A 16,247-nucleotide genomic window follows, 5' to 3' on the forward strand; every position below is an offset into this window, starting at 1 on the left:
AGTTTTGAGGGGAGACAGAAGCCACCTCCCTCCCTAGAAGAGCACAACACTCCAGTCACCCCTGCAGTTGATCATGGACATGAGTCTTAGGCTGCACCAGGCAGATAAGCACCTGCTGAAGTAGCATCTTTCTCTCTAGTAAATGCTCAGGGTTCATTGTTCTGCACCAAGAAGATTAAGGACACTGACACACGAGGAGTGAGTTTAGGAGCAGAGGTTTAATATGCAAAAGAGAGACAAAGGGAAACAGCTCTCTCTCTTGCGAGACAGAGGGGCTCCTGAAAGGGAATTCCGGCCTGGAATGGGAGTGCATTGGATTTTATAGGTAGGCTTGAGGAGATGGTGTCTGATTTATCTAGTGCTCACAGGTTGGTTGGACCAGGAGTGACATTTACACAGTTCATGGGGAAGGCTGTTCATCCCACCCTAATCCTATTATGCAAATGGGCTTTCCACTTGGCTGGTCTCATGTTGTCTGCTCTTTACTGTACACATGGCTGGTAAAGAGAAGGGAAGATGGAGCCACCATGGTGACCATGCCTAGTCCCAGGTGTCCTTTTCCTATTGGCACAGCTGCTGCATTCACCCGTGAGAGCTTCCAGCTTGCCTGTCTATGTCTGAAGCTTGATTTTACAGGCTGCTCTTTGTTAGAAAAGAAAATTATTTGGGGGCTGCTTTCCATTAAAAGGAAAACCTTACTGAGGGCTTCCATACCCTCGCTATCTGCCTAAATAATTTCTTCTTAACTCCTATATCACTGCCAGACTCTAAACCAGAATGAGGTGACACAGAGAGGCTGGGACTGTGCAGAATGCATTTTAGTAAAGATGGCTGAGTGGCAGTGGTGATGTCCAGTTTTCAGGTGCAGCAGTAACATCTGTCATAGCCTCAGGGTCCAGTGTCCAGCACCAGGGAGTCAGAGGTGTGAGCAGTGGCATCTGTGCTCAGCAACAGGGGCATTTGTTCCTAGGAGGGACCTCATCCCAGGTGGGCTGTGGATTTTGTTCCTGGTTGTATAATTTCCATTCTTGTTCTGTGGCCTTCCCCACAATAAAATTAGCCCCCAGTGCCATGTTATTATTACTTTATGTATACATTAGAGAAATTTGTTTTCCATAGTTTGCTCCAATAAGTGAGTGAGAAATCAGCATGTGGCCCAGTGTCAGAGAGCAGCATTCAGACATGTTCTTTGTGTGAGAGCCACATCCTGAATTGTCTACCTGGCCTCTACGCCATGGTGGAGAGATCAACAGAGAATATCACATCTCATAACTGATGATATACATCCTCCCTTTTATTTCTGAGGGAAAAATCTTCTTTTATACAAGGTTTGAAAATCCACCCCATTCACCCACCCTGGGCACTCTGATCTCTGATCTCAGTGGTTCCCAATCTGGATTCCAACAGCGAGGACAGGGGCTTAGAAAATACTCAGGCTGCTTCCCAGAACGCCTGTCTCAGGGTATTATACACAAGACCAAAAAATCACTTATATAACGAGCGCTACAGGCAGGCTCAGACATGTGGGATCCTGGTGTTCTTGATCCGGAGACCAGAAACGTAGGATCCAGTCTTGTCATAAATCCAGAATGTCTTGCTCAACCCTAGACTTCTTGGATCTGAGAACCACATCCAGATGATCCCTGTGCACATGGGAGGTCCTTGTCTAAGTGTCCTCTAGGCGTGGGGTCAGAACTGTGCAGTCTGCTCTCGGTGTGGTCTGATCAGATCCCTTAGAACTGGAGGTCCAGGGTTCAGTCCTTGTGCTCATTCTCTTCTATAGCCAGTCACTTCCTTGGTGCCCTCATCCATGCTTAAGGTTTTAAGTGTTGTTTATATGGTGTGACCTCCTAAATCTATTTATCCAGCCCAGTCTATTTCTCATTTCCTCTAAACTCTGGAGTTGTCTGTCCAACTGCCACCCCAGCTCCCTCACCTGCATTCCTAGTAGACATCTCCTCCACTGAGTGACTGGGAGGCCCCCTCCTCAGTATGCTACTGCCAGAGTCTCCCCATTTCACAGCAGCTCTACCCTTCCTTCAACTCACTCATTTTACAACTATGGGTGTCCTTGATTCAAACACAGATACAATCTATTGGCAAATGCTGTGAGTCCATCTTAAAATGCATCCGGAATCCCCTCACGTCCCACTATTTCCCCTGCTCACACCCCAGTCAAGGTAACAATATCTCCAGCCTGGAATACTGCACTCGCTTCCCACTGTTTTCCCTTCTGCCTCCCTCATCCCTCACCTCTCAATTCTGTTCTCAGCACAGCAGTCAGAGATCCTTTCAAAAGAGAAGTTGTACCACATCTCTCTTCTGCTCAAAACTGTCCACTACCTCCCCATCTTAGAGCAAGGGTCAGATGCTTCCCCACACCATCCAGGCACACCTGCCCTGGCTGTACCTTTGACCTCACCTCAGATTCTCTCTCTCCAGCCCTCTTGGGCTCCTTCACTTCCTGGGAACACAGACACCTTCCTGCCCTAGTGCATTTGCACTGGAGGTTCCCCTGCCTGGAAAGAACTTCCCCAGATATCCTCGTGGACAACTTCTCATGTCCTTCAACTGTTTCCTCAAAGGTCACCTTTACAACGTGGCACACACTGACCACCCAGCACCACAGCCACCTTCCCTGCCCCCACTGCCCACACCCTGGATTACCTGCCTCACAGCACTTCCCACCTTCTAGTACTTTCCTTCCTTGCTCTGGTGATAGTGTATCTGTTGTCTCTCTCTTCCCACTGAAACACATGCTCCACAAGGTTAGAGATTTTTCTGATTTTACTTCAATGATGCTCCCCATATGCAGAACCACTCTGTCCTATGTCTGGCCGACAACAAAGGTCACTGCAGAGCATCTCCTATTCTAAAGGAGGTATTTTTATTAACATAGACTAGGGCCAAGTGCTGTTTCTTGGCAGCTATGGCACAAGGTCCCCTCACACTGACATCGAAGCTACCTGTGCTTTTCTCAGTAGGGCTGCTAGTGTGTCCTCCCTCCCCCATCCCTCCTCCCACACCTACTCCCAACCCACACACACCCCTGCACACTGCAACACACAATCACGCTTCTCTCTTCAGGAAAGAATAGTCCTTGATTATGGGTCCAATTTCACAAACAAATATAAGTCTAAATTAGATTCTGCTTTATAGATTCATGAGTTGGGATTGGAGCCAGCACCAAGATCACTAGAACCAGAGCAGGGAGAGAGGGCAGGAGAGCAGAGCAGAAGAGGAGTCCTAGAAGGAGGCCAGGAGCTGAATGGGTCTGAAAATTTATCTCAGAAACACAGAGACTCCCGTGTGCAGGGGCCGCCCTGGTCTATGTGTGAGCTTCTGTGGTCACAGCTCCAGCTAGACGAGTTTCCACTAAAGGGACAAGGACAATGGAGCAGTGAAGCTGACCCGGCTGAGAACTGACCACATAAAGCCCATGACGGACTCAGCAGGACACAGGCCCCATCCACACTCGGCTCCTCACAGCCTTCTCCATCCCCATCTGCAACAGACTCAGCACAGCAAACATGGATTCTGGAAAGTTCTGAGGTCTTTATTTCCTCTCTCAAATTTTAGGAATTGACTTATTTAATTAACCCATCAACCTCTCATGGAAAATAGTTGAGAAAACACATTTATATTCAGATTTTTGTTTTCCACAGGGAAGTAGGCGATTGCACCTCAGGGCACCATGAAGTTGAGACAGAGATAGAAACACCATGCCCCACCTCTCTGGAACAGGAAAGATGACTGTGGAGGAGGGAACACAGGTCAGCGTGGGGACAGGGGTCATGGTGGACACGGGGTGGGCTGTCTCTGCACCTCCTCACATTATGCTAACAGGGACGCAGACACATTCAGATGCCTTTGCGGAAAGAGATGCCAGAGGCTCTTGAAGTCACACAGGGGAGGCGTGAAGAAATCCGGCATCTCAGTCCCACACAAGCAGCTGTCTCAGGCTACAGAAAACAACAGTCATGAACAAATTCATGTCAGTCATGGTAAGTGATGACTCTCTGAACAGCCGACTACACACTGGAAACGTCCCAATCAAAGAATCATCATTACCCAGTCCTTTCTCCTCTGCCTTACCCCATACCCACTTCAGACCCCCAGAATCTCACCTTTACAAGCTGTGAGAGACACATCAGAGCCCTGGGCACTGTCACTGCCTGGGGTAGAACAAAAACAGGACCTGGTCAGACCCCACAGGAGATGTGGGACAGGAGGAATTATGGGGTGGGTGAGCTCCTCCACACTCCCACCCCCACCACTTACACGCAGCCTGAGAGTAGCTCCCTCCTTTTCTACCTGTGGGAAGAAAATGTCCTGTGAAGGGCAGGAAGGAGGCAGGGCCATGGGACTTTAGAGGAACCTCCTAGTCTTGGACCCAAGAGAAGCTTCTAGAACCATGATTACACACCCAGGGAAGGATCAGGAAACATGAGGAAAGCAGGTGTGGGTCCTGGACTAACCACCCTCCTAAGGTCTGTCCTTAGCAGGGACATTCCCCTGACTTGTGAATGCTGGAATCAGGTCCCAAACACCACAATCATCAGATACATCTGTCCTTCATTGTCATATCTGCTTCACAAAAGAATAAGTGCTGGCACAGAGGGCCCCAGGGTGGGTTGGCCCATGTGTGGATGGTGATTCCCAGTAATGAGGCAGGACACACTTCCACCTGGGACTTGAAATACACAGCGTGACAAGAAAACCCAGACCCCACCCCTCACCCCCTCCCTACCTGAGCTCTTCCTTCTCCACATCACAGCAGTGACCACAGCTCCGATGACCACAGCTCCTAGGACAGCCACAGCAACGACGCCCACGATGGGGATGGTGGGCTGGGAAGATGGCTCTGGGAAAGGAGGGGAAGGTGAGGGGCCCTGACCCCAGGCCTCAGCCCTGACCCTGCTGAGGGCTCTAGAAGAGCTCCTGCTTTCCCTGAGAAGAGATGTGACCCCCTCATTATCCCCTCCTTATCCATCCCCCTCCTTACCCCATCTCAGGGTGAGGGGCTCGGGCAGCCCCTTGTGCTGCACATGGCACGTGTATCTCTGCTCTTCTCCAGAAGGCACCACCACAGCTGCCCACTTCTGGAAGGTTCCATCCCCTGCTGGCCTGGTCTCCACAAGCTCCGTGTCCTGAGTTTGGTCCTCTCCATCCCGCTGCCAGGTCAGTGTGATCTCCGCAGGGTAGAAGCCCAGGGCCCAGCACCTCAGGGTGGCCTCATGGTCAGCGATGGGGTGGTGGGTCACATGTGTCTTTGGGGGTTCTGATGGGAAGAATGAGAAAATTCATGCAATTTGCATCTCTCATGGGACACTTCAGCAGCACCCATGTGACCATCCTGAGAATGGAGAGGACACCTGGGGTGGGGAAGGGAGCACAGAACCCAGACACCAGCCTGGACACAGGCACCCGCGATAATCTATTCTTTGAAAAGTTCTAGTCTCTGAGGGAAGAACAGGGACTTCTGGTCCTGACCTCACTGGAGGCTGAGGGACTGAGAAAAGTTGGAATCGGACCTTCAAACACATTAAGTGTGAAGCAGAGAACAAGACCTGAGAGAAAAAGTCACGGTGCCCAAGGCGGCTGCAAGGGTCAAAGGGGACTCCTATCAGTATTCCAGGGACCATCTTCCCCTCCATTTTCTCAGAGACGTCATCTCTTACTTGTCCTAGAGAGCAGAGGGGGCCTCAGAGGAAACTCAGGAAAACTCATGCCATTCTCCATTCAAGGGAAGGTGATATTCTAGCGCTGATTCCATTTCCTCCCCTCCTCGTGGGAGGCCATCCAGAGAGATCTATAGGAGATGGGGAAGGCTTCCCACTGCCCCTGGTACCTGCAGCCTCCAGCGTCTCCTTCCCGTTCTCCAAGAATCTTTTGAGCATCTCCACGCAGTCCCCCTCCAGCTGTGCCCTCAACTGCTCTGCATATTTCTCTGCCTCCAACTTGTGCTGGGTGACCTGAGCCGCCGTGTCTGCGGCTGTCCAGGAGCGCAGGTCCTCGTTCAGGGCGATGTGATCCTTGCCGTCGTAGGCTATGCGGCAGTACCCGCGGAGGAGGCGCGCATCGGGCCCCAGGTCGCAGCCAAACAACGTCTGGAGGGTGTGAGACCCTGGCCCCGCCGTTGCGGTCAGCCCCGCACACCCAGCCCCGCCCCTACCAAACCGCAGGGATTTTGACCTAAACTGAACAGGAAACTGGGTAAAGGCGCCTTGGGGCTCTTTCCGGTCCAGGGTACTGGCGGATTCTGCAGTCTCGGGGTGGATCTTGGGCCCAGAGACTCAGTGGGACCCGGGCCGTCCGTGGAGGATGGGGAGGGGTCGTGACCTGCGCCCCGGGACAGGGTCACTCACCGGCCTCGCTCTGGTTGTAGGAGCCCCGTATGTCCCGCAGTCTCACTCGGCAAGTCTGTGCGCAGGCCTTGAGTCCCTGTGTCAACCCTTCCCAATACTCCGGCCCCTCCTGCTCCGCCCAGGGCGCCCGCGGCTCAGCTCTAGGAATCGCGGAGTCGCTGTCGAACCGCAGGAACTGCATGTCGTCCACGTAGCCCACGGTTATGAAGCGGGGCTCCCCGCGGCCGGGCCGGGACACGGTGGTGAGAAAAATGTTCACGGAGTGGGAGCCTGCGGACAAGGAGGGACTGAAACCGCCCGACGCTCCTGTCGGGGGAGCTCCCCAGGTCCTGCGCCCCCGCCGGGCGGGCCCCTAGCTCCTCCCCTCAGAGGCCGTTTCCCTCCGGACCCCGCACTCACTCGCCGAGGTCTTGATCAGGGCCAGGGCCCCTGAGAGCAGCAGAAGGAGGGTTCGGGTCGCCATGACCCCAGCCTCCGCGTCCGGGGAGAATCTGAGTCCAGGTAGGTGACCGGGGGCTTCAGAACCGGGACGTCGGCGACGCTGATTGTCTTATCTAGAAACCCGGCACCCAATGGGAGTGGGAACTGGGGATAAGCCTAGAGTATCCAGGAGGAAGGACCCGACACAAGTTGGGAGAAGTGAAACTCGGGGGATTGGGGAGTCCCCAACGCTGCACTTCCCTAATGCAAACAAGCCCCTCGGCGCCTGAGACTCTGAGACCCACACCTGGGACCTGGAACTTTGTCCTGATCCCTCTTCTCCTACACCAAGCCTCTTTGTCACACTGTCTACCTGAGTCCTGGTCAAGGATCTATCTGTGGAAACCAGGGAGAGACCCCCTAGGCTGCGCCCACCTCCTTCTCCACCACTTCTAGACCTGGAATCCCCTTCCCTGAACTGGACTCCCTGCCTCCCGCTCCTTACCTCTCCCCTTGGACTTTTGTACAAGGAAACTCACCACGGGGAACTTGATGCCAGAGAGTGAGCTCGCCCTGGGAATGGAGTTGTAGAGACAGGGGTTTTCTCTTTAAACCTGGTGAAGTTTTGCCTGAAGGCACTAGATAGAGATTCTCATAGAGACCAGTTTCCTTTTTGTTTATTAATACAGTAGGTAGCACAATACTGGTAATCCCTGAATGATTAGAATTCCAATCTGTCAAAGACCTGCGTCAAAACAGGATTGCAATTAAACTCTCAAAGCTCCTAAGTTTTACTTTCCCAGTCTATGAATCTGTGACTCTGGATTGTTGCATTTAAAATTATCTTCATTCCCTAATCACAGTTTTCCTGTGTGAGTCCAGAACATCTCCTGAATACAAAGAAGCAGGTTTGTTACTGTATATGGAACCGGGAGCCTGTAGTCATCACTCAAAGTTGTGAGTGCTCCATGCAGTCCCAATGCTCTTCACCAGCACTCAAGCACTGCCTGCTTTTGTGAACTAGACACATGTAAGCAGTGTGCATATTTTATTCGGACACTTGGTGTTTTTGTAACCCCCCCCCTTTTTTTTAAATCATAGGAAAGCCATTAGTTCTTAGACAGTCCCACAAAATGTATTAAATACTGAAAGCAAAGAGCCGCTTCCTATGCTCTTCCACTGCTTTAGAATTCTCTCCTATCTCCTTTTCCTCACCTCCTGCTTCTCCAGCCCTTCTCTCTGCCCCTCTCATCCCTCAGACCCTACTGTCTCCTCAGTTCCTGTTGCCCAGTCACTCTCAAATTGTGGCACCGTAGAGAACAGTTCCTTTTCCCTAAAAACTTTCTTTATGTCCCCTTTTATTTAATCATTGCCTCCCACTCTCACCCCTTCCCTTCACTCAACAACTGCCCTGCTTTCTGTGACTGCAAGAGTGAAATTTCTAGAATTTCATGGAGATGCAATCATGTGTAGTCCTTTGTTTGACCTCTCACTCAGCATAACAGTGTTTGAGATGATGCCATTCATTCATTTTTGTTGGGGAGCAGCTGCCCAGTATTGCTGGAATCCCAGTTTACTCATTGGTTTCTCTATTCTCCAGTTGATAGACATGGGGATTACTCCAGTTAGTGTTTGTTATCAATGAAGCCACTATAAATAACTGCTCACGAGTGTGGCCTTACATTTTTATTTCTTTTGGATAAATACGTATATGTGGGATTGCTGGGTCATGTGGTAATGGATGGGCAGCTGTGTAAGAAATTGCCAAACTGCTTTACAAATTGGCGGCAACATTTTTTGCATTTGCACCAGCAGTATCAGACCTTCCTATTTTTTCCAGATTCTTGCCAGTATTTAGACTTATCATGTATCTTTTTAATTTTACCTATTCTAGGTGTTGTGAGGTGGCTTCTCACTGTAGTTTTAATTTGCACTTCTTTGATGACTAGCATTGTTTGCTATCTTTTCATGTTCATCCAAGTGACATTACATATATTTTATGAACTCTTTGGTGAATTCAGTGATTAATTTCAGAGATTTTTTCCAAATTCCCTAGTGTTTTTTACATATGCAATGAAGCTGGTGACAAAGAAAGACATTTATTTCTTCCTTTTAATCTTTTTTCTTTTAAAAGTATTTGTATTTAATAGAGATGAGGTCTCACTATCAGGCTGGTCTCAAACTCCTGAACTCAAGTGGTCAGCCTTCCAAATTGCAGGGATTACAGGTATGACTCACCATGCCTGGTCTTTCTATTGGTCTTTTATTTCATTGCCTTGCCATGTTGCACCAGTTAGGATGCCTGTTAGGTGTTTAAACAAGAATGATGAGATGTTTGTTTTCAAAGACCTTAAACAAATGTACAAGAAAAAACCCAGCCCCATAAAGAAGTGGGCAGAGGATATGAACAGACCCTTCTCATAAGACATTTACATGGCCAGGAAACATATGAAAAAAAGCTCGATATCACTGATCATTAGAGAAATGCAAATCAAAACCACAATGACATATCATCTCTTGCTAGTCAAAATGGCAATTATTAAAAAGAAAAAATAGATGCTGGCAAGGCTGTGGAGCAATAGGGACACTTTTACACTGCTAGTGGGAATGTAAACTGGTTCAACCATTGTGGAGGACAGTGTGGCCATTCCTCAAAGATCTAAAACCAGAAATACTATTTGACTCAGCAATCCTATTACTGGGCATATACCCAAAGGAATATAAATCATTCTACTATAAAGACACATGCACATGTATGTTTATTGCAGTACTATTTACAATAGCAAAGACAGGAAACCAAACCAAATGCCCATCAATGATAGATTGGATTAGAATAATGTGGTACATATACACCATAGAATACTACACAGCCATGAAAAGCAATGAGTTCATGTCCTTTTCAGGGACATGGATGAAGCTGGAAGCCATCATCCTCAGCAAACTAACACAGGAACAGAAAATCAAACACCACATGTTCTCACTTCTAAGTGGGAGCTGCACAATGAGAATACATGGACATAGGGAGGGGGACATCACACACCAGGGCCTGTTGGGGAGTAGGGATTGAGGGGAGGGAACTTAGAGGATGGGTCAATAGGTGCAGCAAACCACCATGGCAGACTATGTAACAAACCTGCAGGTTCTGCGTGTGTCCTGGAACCTAAAGTAAAATAAAATAAATTAAATAAAAACGGAAAGTGCATGTCTTACATGTACGCATATGTTCATTGCAGCACTATTCACAATAGCAAAGACTTGGAATTAACCTAAATGTTCATTAGTAGTAGACTAGATAAAGAAAATATGGCTGCCTGTAATCCCAGCAAGTTGGGAGGCCGAAGGCGGCAGATCATGAGGTCAAGTAATGGAGACAACCCTGGCCAACATAGTGAAACACCATCTCTATTAACAATACAAAAATTAGCTTGGCGTGGTGGCGTGTGCCTCTAGTCCCAGCTACTTGGGAGGCTGAGGCAGGAGAATTGAACTCGGCAGGCGGAAGTTGCAGTGAGCTGAGATCATGCCACTGCACTCCAGCCTAGTGACAAAGTGAGACTCCATCTCAAAAAAAAAAAAAAAAAAAAGAAGAAGAAGAAGTGGGAAATATACACCATAGAATACTATACAACCATTAAAAAGAATGAGATCATGTCCTTTGCAGGAACATGGATGGAGTTGGAGGCCATTATCCTTAGCAAACTAAAGCGGGAACAGAAAACCAAATACCACATGTTCTTACTTATTAGTGGGAGCTAAATGATGAGAAAACATGGACATGTAGAGGGGAACAACACACACTGGGGTCTACTTGAGGGTGGAGAGTAGGAGGAGGGAGAGGATCAGGAAAAAGATCTAATGGGTACTCAGGGTTAATACTTGGGTGGGCAGTAATGGGTACAGAAATAATCTGTACAACAAAACCCTGTGACACAAGTTTACCTATATAACAAACCTACACACGTACCCCTTAACTAAAAATAAAAGTTACAAAAAAAAAAAAAAACGAAAGAGAAAAAGAAAGTGTATGTCTGGAAACTGCATATAGTTTGGTTCTGTGTTTTTTTTAAACCAAGTCACACAATTGCTGCTCTTCACTGGAGTGTTGATTCATGTAGGTTTTTGTCATTATTGATGTGATAAGTTTTAGGTCTACCACGTTATTTTCCCAGGTTTGGTTTCTCTGTTTCTCCTGTCCTGACTAATGACTTCTTATTAGAAACCATACAAACAAAAGAAAGTAGAATAACATCTTTAAAGTGCTGCAAGAATAAAAGGTCAACTAAGAATTTTATATCCAGCACAGATGTCCTTCAAGGAAAGGCAAAATAAGGAGATATTGCAGGTAAAAGAAAAGAGAAGTTGTCACCAGCAGATCTGCACAATAACAATTGGTAAAGAAAATTCTTCAGGCTAGAGGCAAATGATACCAGGTAGAAAATGGGATTATCAGAAAAGATGAAAATGATAGAAAATGGTAAATATTGAGCTAAGTGCAAAAGACTATCCTGCTCCCTTCATTTACTCTTACTTTATATACATCAAATTGTTTAAAGATAAGAAAAAGTAAAAAGTTCTTTTTTGTGGGACTTATAACCTATATAGATATATTACATATAATATCTATATCATAAAAGTTGAACATTTTATAGAGGATAAATGGTTGCAAGTTTTCCATATTTATGGGTACTAGTACATTATTGACTGAAAGTGAACTATGAAATGTTAAGAATTAATTAAATTCTGAAGGAAATTGGGACACACAAAAAATTCAAAAGATCAACAAATCTTCGAGATGGTTTTTTTGAAAAAAAAAAAAAAAAAATCTTAGCCAGTCTTGAGTCTCATCATCCTATGATTTCAGAACTATTATGAGTACAAAGGTAATCAAAGAACAGTCCTGCCCAGAAAGAGGAGTTATCCCTATATATGGTGGCCCTGGGACAGCTGGCCCTCCCTGCTGGACCTCCTCCGTGTGAGCACTTTCTGCAGTGACTCTGTTGCCCTGTTATTCCACTCTATCCAGTGTCCTGACCCAAGAGACAAGGGGTGTCTGCTGCTGTGTCCACACTTGGAGGAGGAAATCTTGATGGTGTCAGTACAGTACAAGCCAGGATGACAGCTCATGCCTGTAATCCCAGCAATTCAGGATACTAAGGCAAAAGGATCGCTTAAGATCAGGAGTTGGAGACCAGCTTCAACAACATATGAGACCTTCATCTCTAAAAAATAAAATAAAAATAAGTACCCTTAGCTGGGCATGGTGGTGAGCACTTATATTTCCAGGTATTGGGGAGGCTGAGGTGGGACGATCCCTTGAGCTCATGAATTCAAGACTGCAGTGAGCTATGATTGCACCACTGGACTCCAGCCTAGTCACAGAGGGGCATCTTGACTCTAAAAAATACAATGTAAATCTTTGCTCACTATGGTTATTTTAGTTGTTATTTATTCGATGTATATTTTGATTTTATTTTACTGGCAGGGCAATAAACCAGAACATGCTGAAACTAGAAATCGCATCCACTTTCCAGTGTTAAAAAGCCTAGTCCAAGGAGGTGAGGAGACGGTCCTCATTGGCCTTGAGGATTCAAGGAGAACAAGATGGACTGGGCAGAAAGGTTTTTACTTGGAACCTGGAGGATGAGCAATGACATCCCTCTCTCCACCTTAAAGCTCATCCTGGACATCCACCTCCTGGGAGCAGAAGCAGCGCAGCAGCGCTACCTGATGGTTCATGTGCTTCCTTTTGCAGATCACGCACAGCCCTGAGATCCACCTCTCCTTTGCAGTTGGGATTTCTTCACTGGACACCAGGTTGAATCAACTTTCCTGTAAAGCAAAAGAAGTGTGAGGTTGCTGGGGTAGGAATGGTGTCATCTCTACCTTTGGCGAGATCCATGTCACGTGTTCAGGGGAAGGGCCAGGCCTTACTCTCCATGCAGAGAGGAGGCTCTGGCCATGAAGGCGCCTGTGGAGAGGTGAGGACCAGCTCCCGCTACACTGATGGCCAAGAGGCTGCAGACAGCAGAGAAGGCTTCCCCTCAGCTGTGTCCTATCAGGTTTTTCCAAAACTCAAGGAATAAACCTGTATATTGCCTCTGGTGATGTGAGCTGCATGCACACTTAGAAGTGAGGTCACCCTGCTGGGGCTCCTGGGGTCGCTGGTTGTTCTGGGTGCTCGGTGTTCAGAGAGGAAAATGCAGAGGAGGCTTTGTGCAAAACAGGAATCATACTTTATAAATTATTTTTTCATTAACCTTTGTGTCAGACAATAAAATATAGGACTCCAAAAGGAAAAAAAAACTGTCTAAAGTTTGTGTCCTTTAATAAAAAGTAAACACCCATTAACCACCAGGGATAGATGTTGAGGGGGGGCAAACCAGAAGTCCCATCATTTGCCCCAGCACAGCGGTAAGCTCTTTTCTCTTCTAACTTTTATGATCATCACTTTTTTATTCTATTTCATAATTTTATCATCTAAAATTATAATTAGTTTTACCTTTAGAAATATGCTTTTTCTCTTTTATTCTATAGATTCTCATTGAAATGTATATTGTGTGGTAGAGATTCCCATAGTGTGTATTTTGCTGATTGCTCCCCAAGGCATAGTTGAATATGTATTTGTATTACCTGTATTGCCTGTAAATTGGTAATTGGCCATGGAGGTTAGCTGAGATTCAGTCTTGATTTATTTTTCACTTGGACTTGTTTCATGGTACTGGATTCTGTTCTTCCATCAAGAGGAAGAACCAAACATTAGTTTTTTCTAGTATTGTTATTACTTGTCATTGCTATTCAATGGTTAAATCTGTTAATTCATGATGGGTTGCAAAAGAGTTATTATAGTCTAAATCTCTCATTCCTTCCTCACTTATCTAATAATTTCTAAAGTAAGAGATTTACCCTCCTCTACTATTTGTTTACTACTAGAAACTTGTTTTTTGAGAGACTAAGACAAGCATCTACTCACCTATGACCTAGCAATTGCAATCTTAGTTATAAACCAATAGAAATGTATGTATCTGTGTGCCAAAATACATAAAAATATTATTCATAGCAGCACGATTTGTAGGATCGGGATACAAAACAATTGTCTATCAATAGTGAAGGGATGAGAAGTGTGAGCTATTATACAGTGGAATGTTGGACAGCCATGGGAGTGAATAGGCTACGACCACACACGTCAAGATGGTGAGACCCAGGGACATGATGGTGACTACATAATACCATTCAACTAGAACTGGCAGAACTAATCTGTGTTAGGAATCAAGAGTGGACTTCTGCCAAGATGGCCGAATAGGAACAGCTCTGGTTTGCACTTCCTAGCAAGAGTAAGCCAGAAGGCGAGTGATCTCCACATTTCTAGCTGAGGTCAGGTTCATCTCATTGGGACTGGTTAGACAGTGAGTGCAGCCCAAGGAGGGCAACTGAGGCAGGGTGGGGTGTCGACTCACCCAGAAAGCCAAGGGGCTGGAGAACTCCCTCTCCTAGTCAAGGGAAGCCATTAGGGACTTTTCTGGACACTCTAGCACACTTGCTCATATACTGCTCTTTTCCCATGGTCTTTACAACCTGCAGACCAGGAGATTCCTTCTGGTTCCTACAACACCAGCTCCCCGGGTTTCCAGCACAAAACTGGGTGGCTGTGTTACCCACAGCAGTTTTCTTTTTTTTTCTCATACCCCCATGGCACCTGCAACTCCAGCGAGACAGAACTGCTCATTCCCCTGAAGAAAAGAGAGCTGAAGCCAGGGAGCCAAGTGATCTGGCTCAGGGGGTCCCACCTCCAGGAAGACCAGCAAGTTAAGATCCACTGGCTTGAAATCCTCACAGCCAGCACAGCAGTCTGAGCTCAACCTGGGACATGAGCTCAGTGGGGGGAAGGGGTGTCCCCCATTGCTGAGGCTCAGGTAGGTGCTTTTAACCTTGCCTGTGTAAATAAAGCCCCTGGGAAGTTTACACAGCAACTGGGCAGAGCCCACGGCAGCTCAGCAGCGCCTCTGCAGGCAGACAGTGATCAGGATCCCTTCTTGCTAGGCAGGGCATCTCTTAAAAAAAGCGGTAGCCTGTCAGGGACTTATTTTAAAAAGCTCCTACCTTCCTGGGACATAGCACCTGGGAAAAGGGGTGGTTGTGGGTTCTGCTTCAGCAGACTTAAATATCCCTGTCCAGCAGCTCTGAAGAGAGCAACAGATCTCCCAGCACAGCACTTGAGCTCTGATAAGGGGCAGACTGCCTCCTCATGTGGCTCCCTGGCCCCCATTTATCCTGACCAGTAGACATATCATACAGGAGAGCTCTGGCTGACATCTGGCAGGTACCCTTCTGAGATGACGCTACCAGAGGAAGGAACAGGCAGCAATCTTTGCTGTTCTGAGGGCCCCACGGGTGACTCCCAGGCAAGCAGGGTCTGGAGTGGACCTCCAGCAAATTTCAGCAGGCCTGCAGCCAAGGGACCTGATTGTTAGAAGGAATACTAAAAAACAGAAAGAAATAGCTTCAAATCAACAGAAAGGACATCCATTCAGAGACCCCATCCAACAGTCACCAACTTCAAAGACCAAAGGTAGATAAATCCACGAAGATGGGAAGAAACCAGCACAAAAAGGCTGAAATCGTCAAAAACCAGAACACCTCTTCTCCTCCAAGGGATCACAATTTCTCACCGGCAAGGGAACAAAACTGGATGGAGAATGAGTTTTATGAATTGACAGAAGCAGGCTTCAGAACATGGGTAATAACAAACTTCTCCTAGCTAAAGGAGCATGTTCTAACCCAATGCAAGGAAACTAAGAAACCTGAGAAAAGGTTAGATGAAATGCTAACTAGAAAAACGACTTGATGGAGCTGAAAAATCAAGAGTGTCTACTCTAGGGTGGGGAGGGTGGTTCATGACAAAGTAGGCCCCAAAGGTGTTTCTGGGAGGTTGCGATGGCTGTACTGTGATGTGGGTGTTGTTTGCCCGAGTGTTCACTTTGTGAAAATACGCTGCCCACTTGTGGGTTGTCCTCCTTTCTCCATGCATGCTGTGCTTCACTCAAATATACATTTCTGGTGTTTTTAAGCAATTCTATCTACAGCAAGAAGAATTGCTCCTACTACACATCCTTGGAAATGCTGCACTGAAAAAAATGAATGCAATTTTTTTAAATTCCAGGAAATAAAAACATATAAAGAGGAGAATCTACAACAAGAGCAGTAGGCTTGGGAGTTGACACCAGAACAACTTTGGAAATGGCTGTCGAGCCAGGAACTAGGAATCAAAACCCAAACAGGCCCACGGGAGGTGGAAGATGTGAAATGATGCCCCAGTAGTGCATGAATGAATGAATCATGGGCAGTGGCTCATGGCTTGGCTGGCCAGTCACCAACTTGAAGAAAACAGAGTTGGAAAATTGGGAGGTGGAGGAGGGAGGTACACATAGACCTCCTCCTATAGGCAGAATGTGTGAAGATAGT

The 16,247-nt window shown here is 47.0% G+C and overlaps 1 protein-coding gene and 2 long non-coding RNA genes across 9 annotated transcripts in view; all 3 read right to left on the reverse strand.

The window, feature by feature from the left end:
• Positions 1-3,531: 3,531 nt before the first annotated feature.
• LOC116543420 (class I histocompatibility antigen, Gogo-C*0202 alpha chain-like) lies at positions 3,532-6,944 on the reverse strand. 5 transcript variants are annotated; one of them, XM_032268938.1, is made up of 8 exons: positions 6,768-6,944; positions 6,369-6,638; positions 5,852-6,127; positions 5,006-5,281; positions 4,751-4,864; positions 4,282-4,314; positions 4,114-4,175; positions 3,532-3,962 (listed from the first exon to the last, which is right to left on the reverse strand). In XM_032268938.1, exons 1-8 carry the CDS (start codon positions 6,829-6,831, stop codon positions 3,861-3,863), a joined length of 1,197 nt encoding a protein of 398 aa, XP_032124829.1. In that variant the 5' UTR covers positions 6,832-6,944; the 3' UTR covers positions 3,532-3,860. The 5 variants fall into 5 exon arrangements, with proteins under 5 accessions (XP_032124829.1, XP_032124826.1, XP_032124827.1 ...); XM_032268935.1 differs by having other exon boundaries at positions 4,128-4,175; positions 4,282-4,332; positions 6,768-6,942; XM_032268936.1 differs by having other exon boundaries at positions 4,128-4,175; positions 6,768-6,941.
• Positions 6,945-7,115: 171 nt separating this feature from the next.
• LOC116543428 overlaps positions 7,116-16,247 on the reverse strand; it is an 18,801-nt gene continuing 9,669 nt past the window's right edge. Inside the window, exons 3-4 of the long non-coding RNA XR_004265574.1 lie at positions 7,316-7,533; positions 7,116-7,223 (exon numbers count right to left, since the gene is read on the reverse strand). This is a non-coding gene — a long non-coding RNA (uncharacterized LOC116543428). The remainder of the gene's footprint in view (positions 7,224-7,315; positions 7,534-16,247) is intronic.
• On the reverse strand, positions 12,218-14,141 carry LOC116543426. Of its 3 annotated transcripts, none has more exons than XR_004265572.1 (2): positions 13,288-14,141; positions 12,218-12,617 (listed from the first exon to the last, which is right to left on the reverse strand). It is a non-coding gene; the product is annotated as an uncharacterized LOC116543426 (long non-coding RNA). The 3 variants fall into 3 exon arrangements; XR_004265571.1 differs by having other exon boundaries at positions 13,419-14,140; XR_004265573.1 differs by lacking the exon at positions 13,288-14,141 and adding an exon at positions 12,874-13,273.

Source organism: Sapajus apella, unplaced genomic scaffold (assembly GCF_009761245.1).
Source record: "Sapajus apella isolate SASKATOON/1434 unplaced genomic scaffold, GSC_monkey_1.0 scaffold188, whole genome shotgun sequence".
NCBI lineage: Eukaryota > Metazoa > Chordata > Mammalia > Primates > Cebidae > Sapajus > Sapajus apella.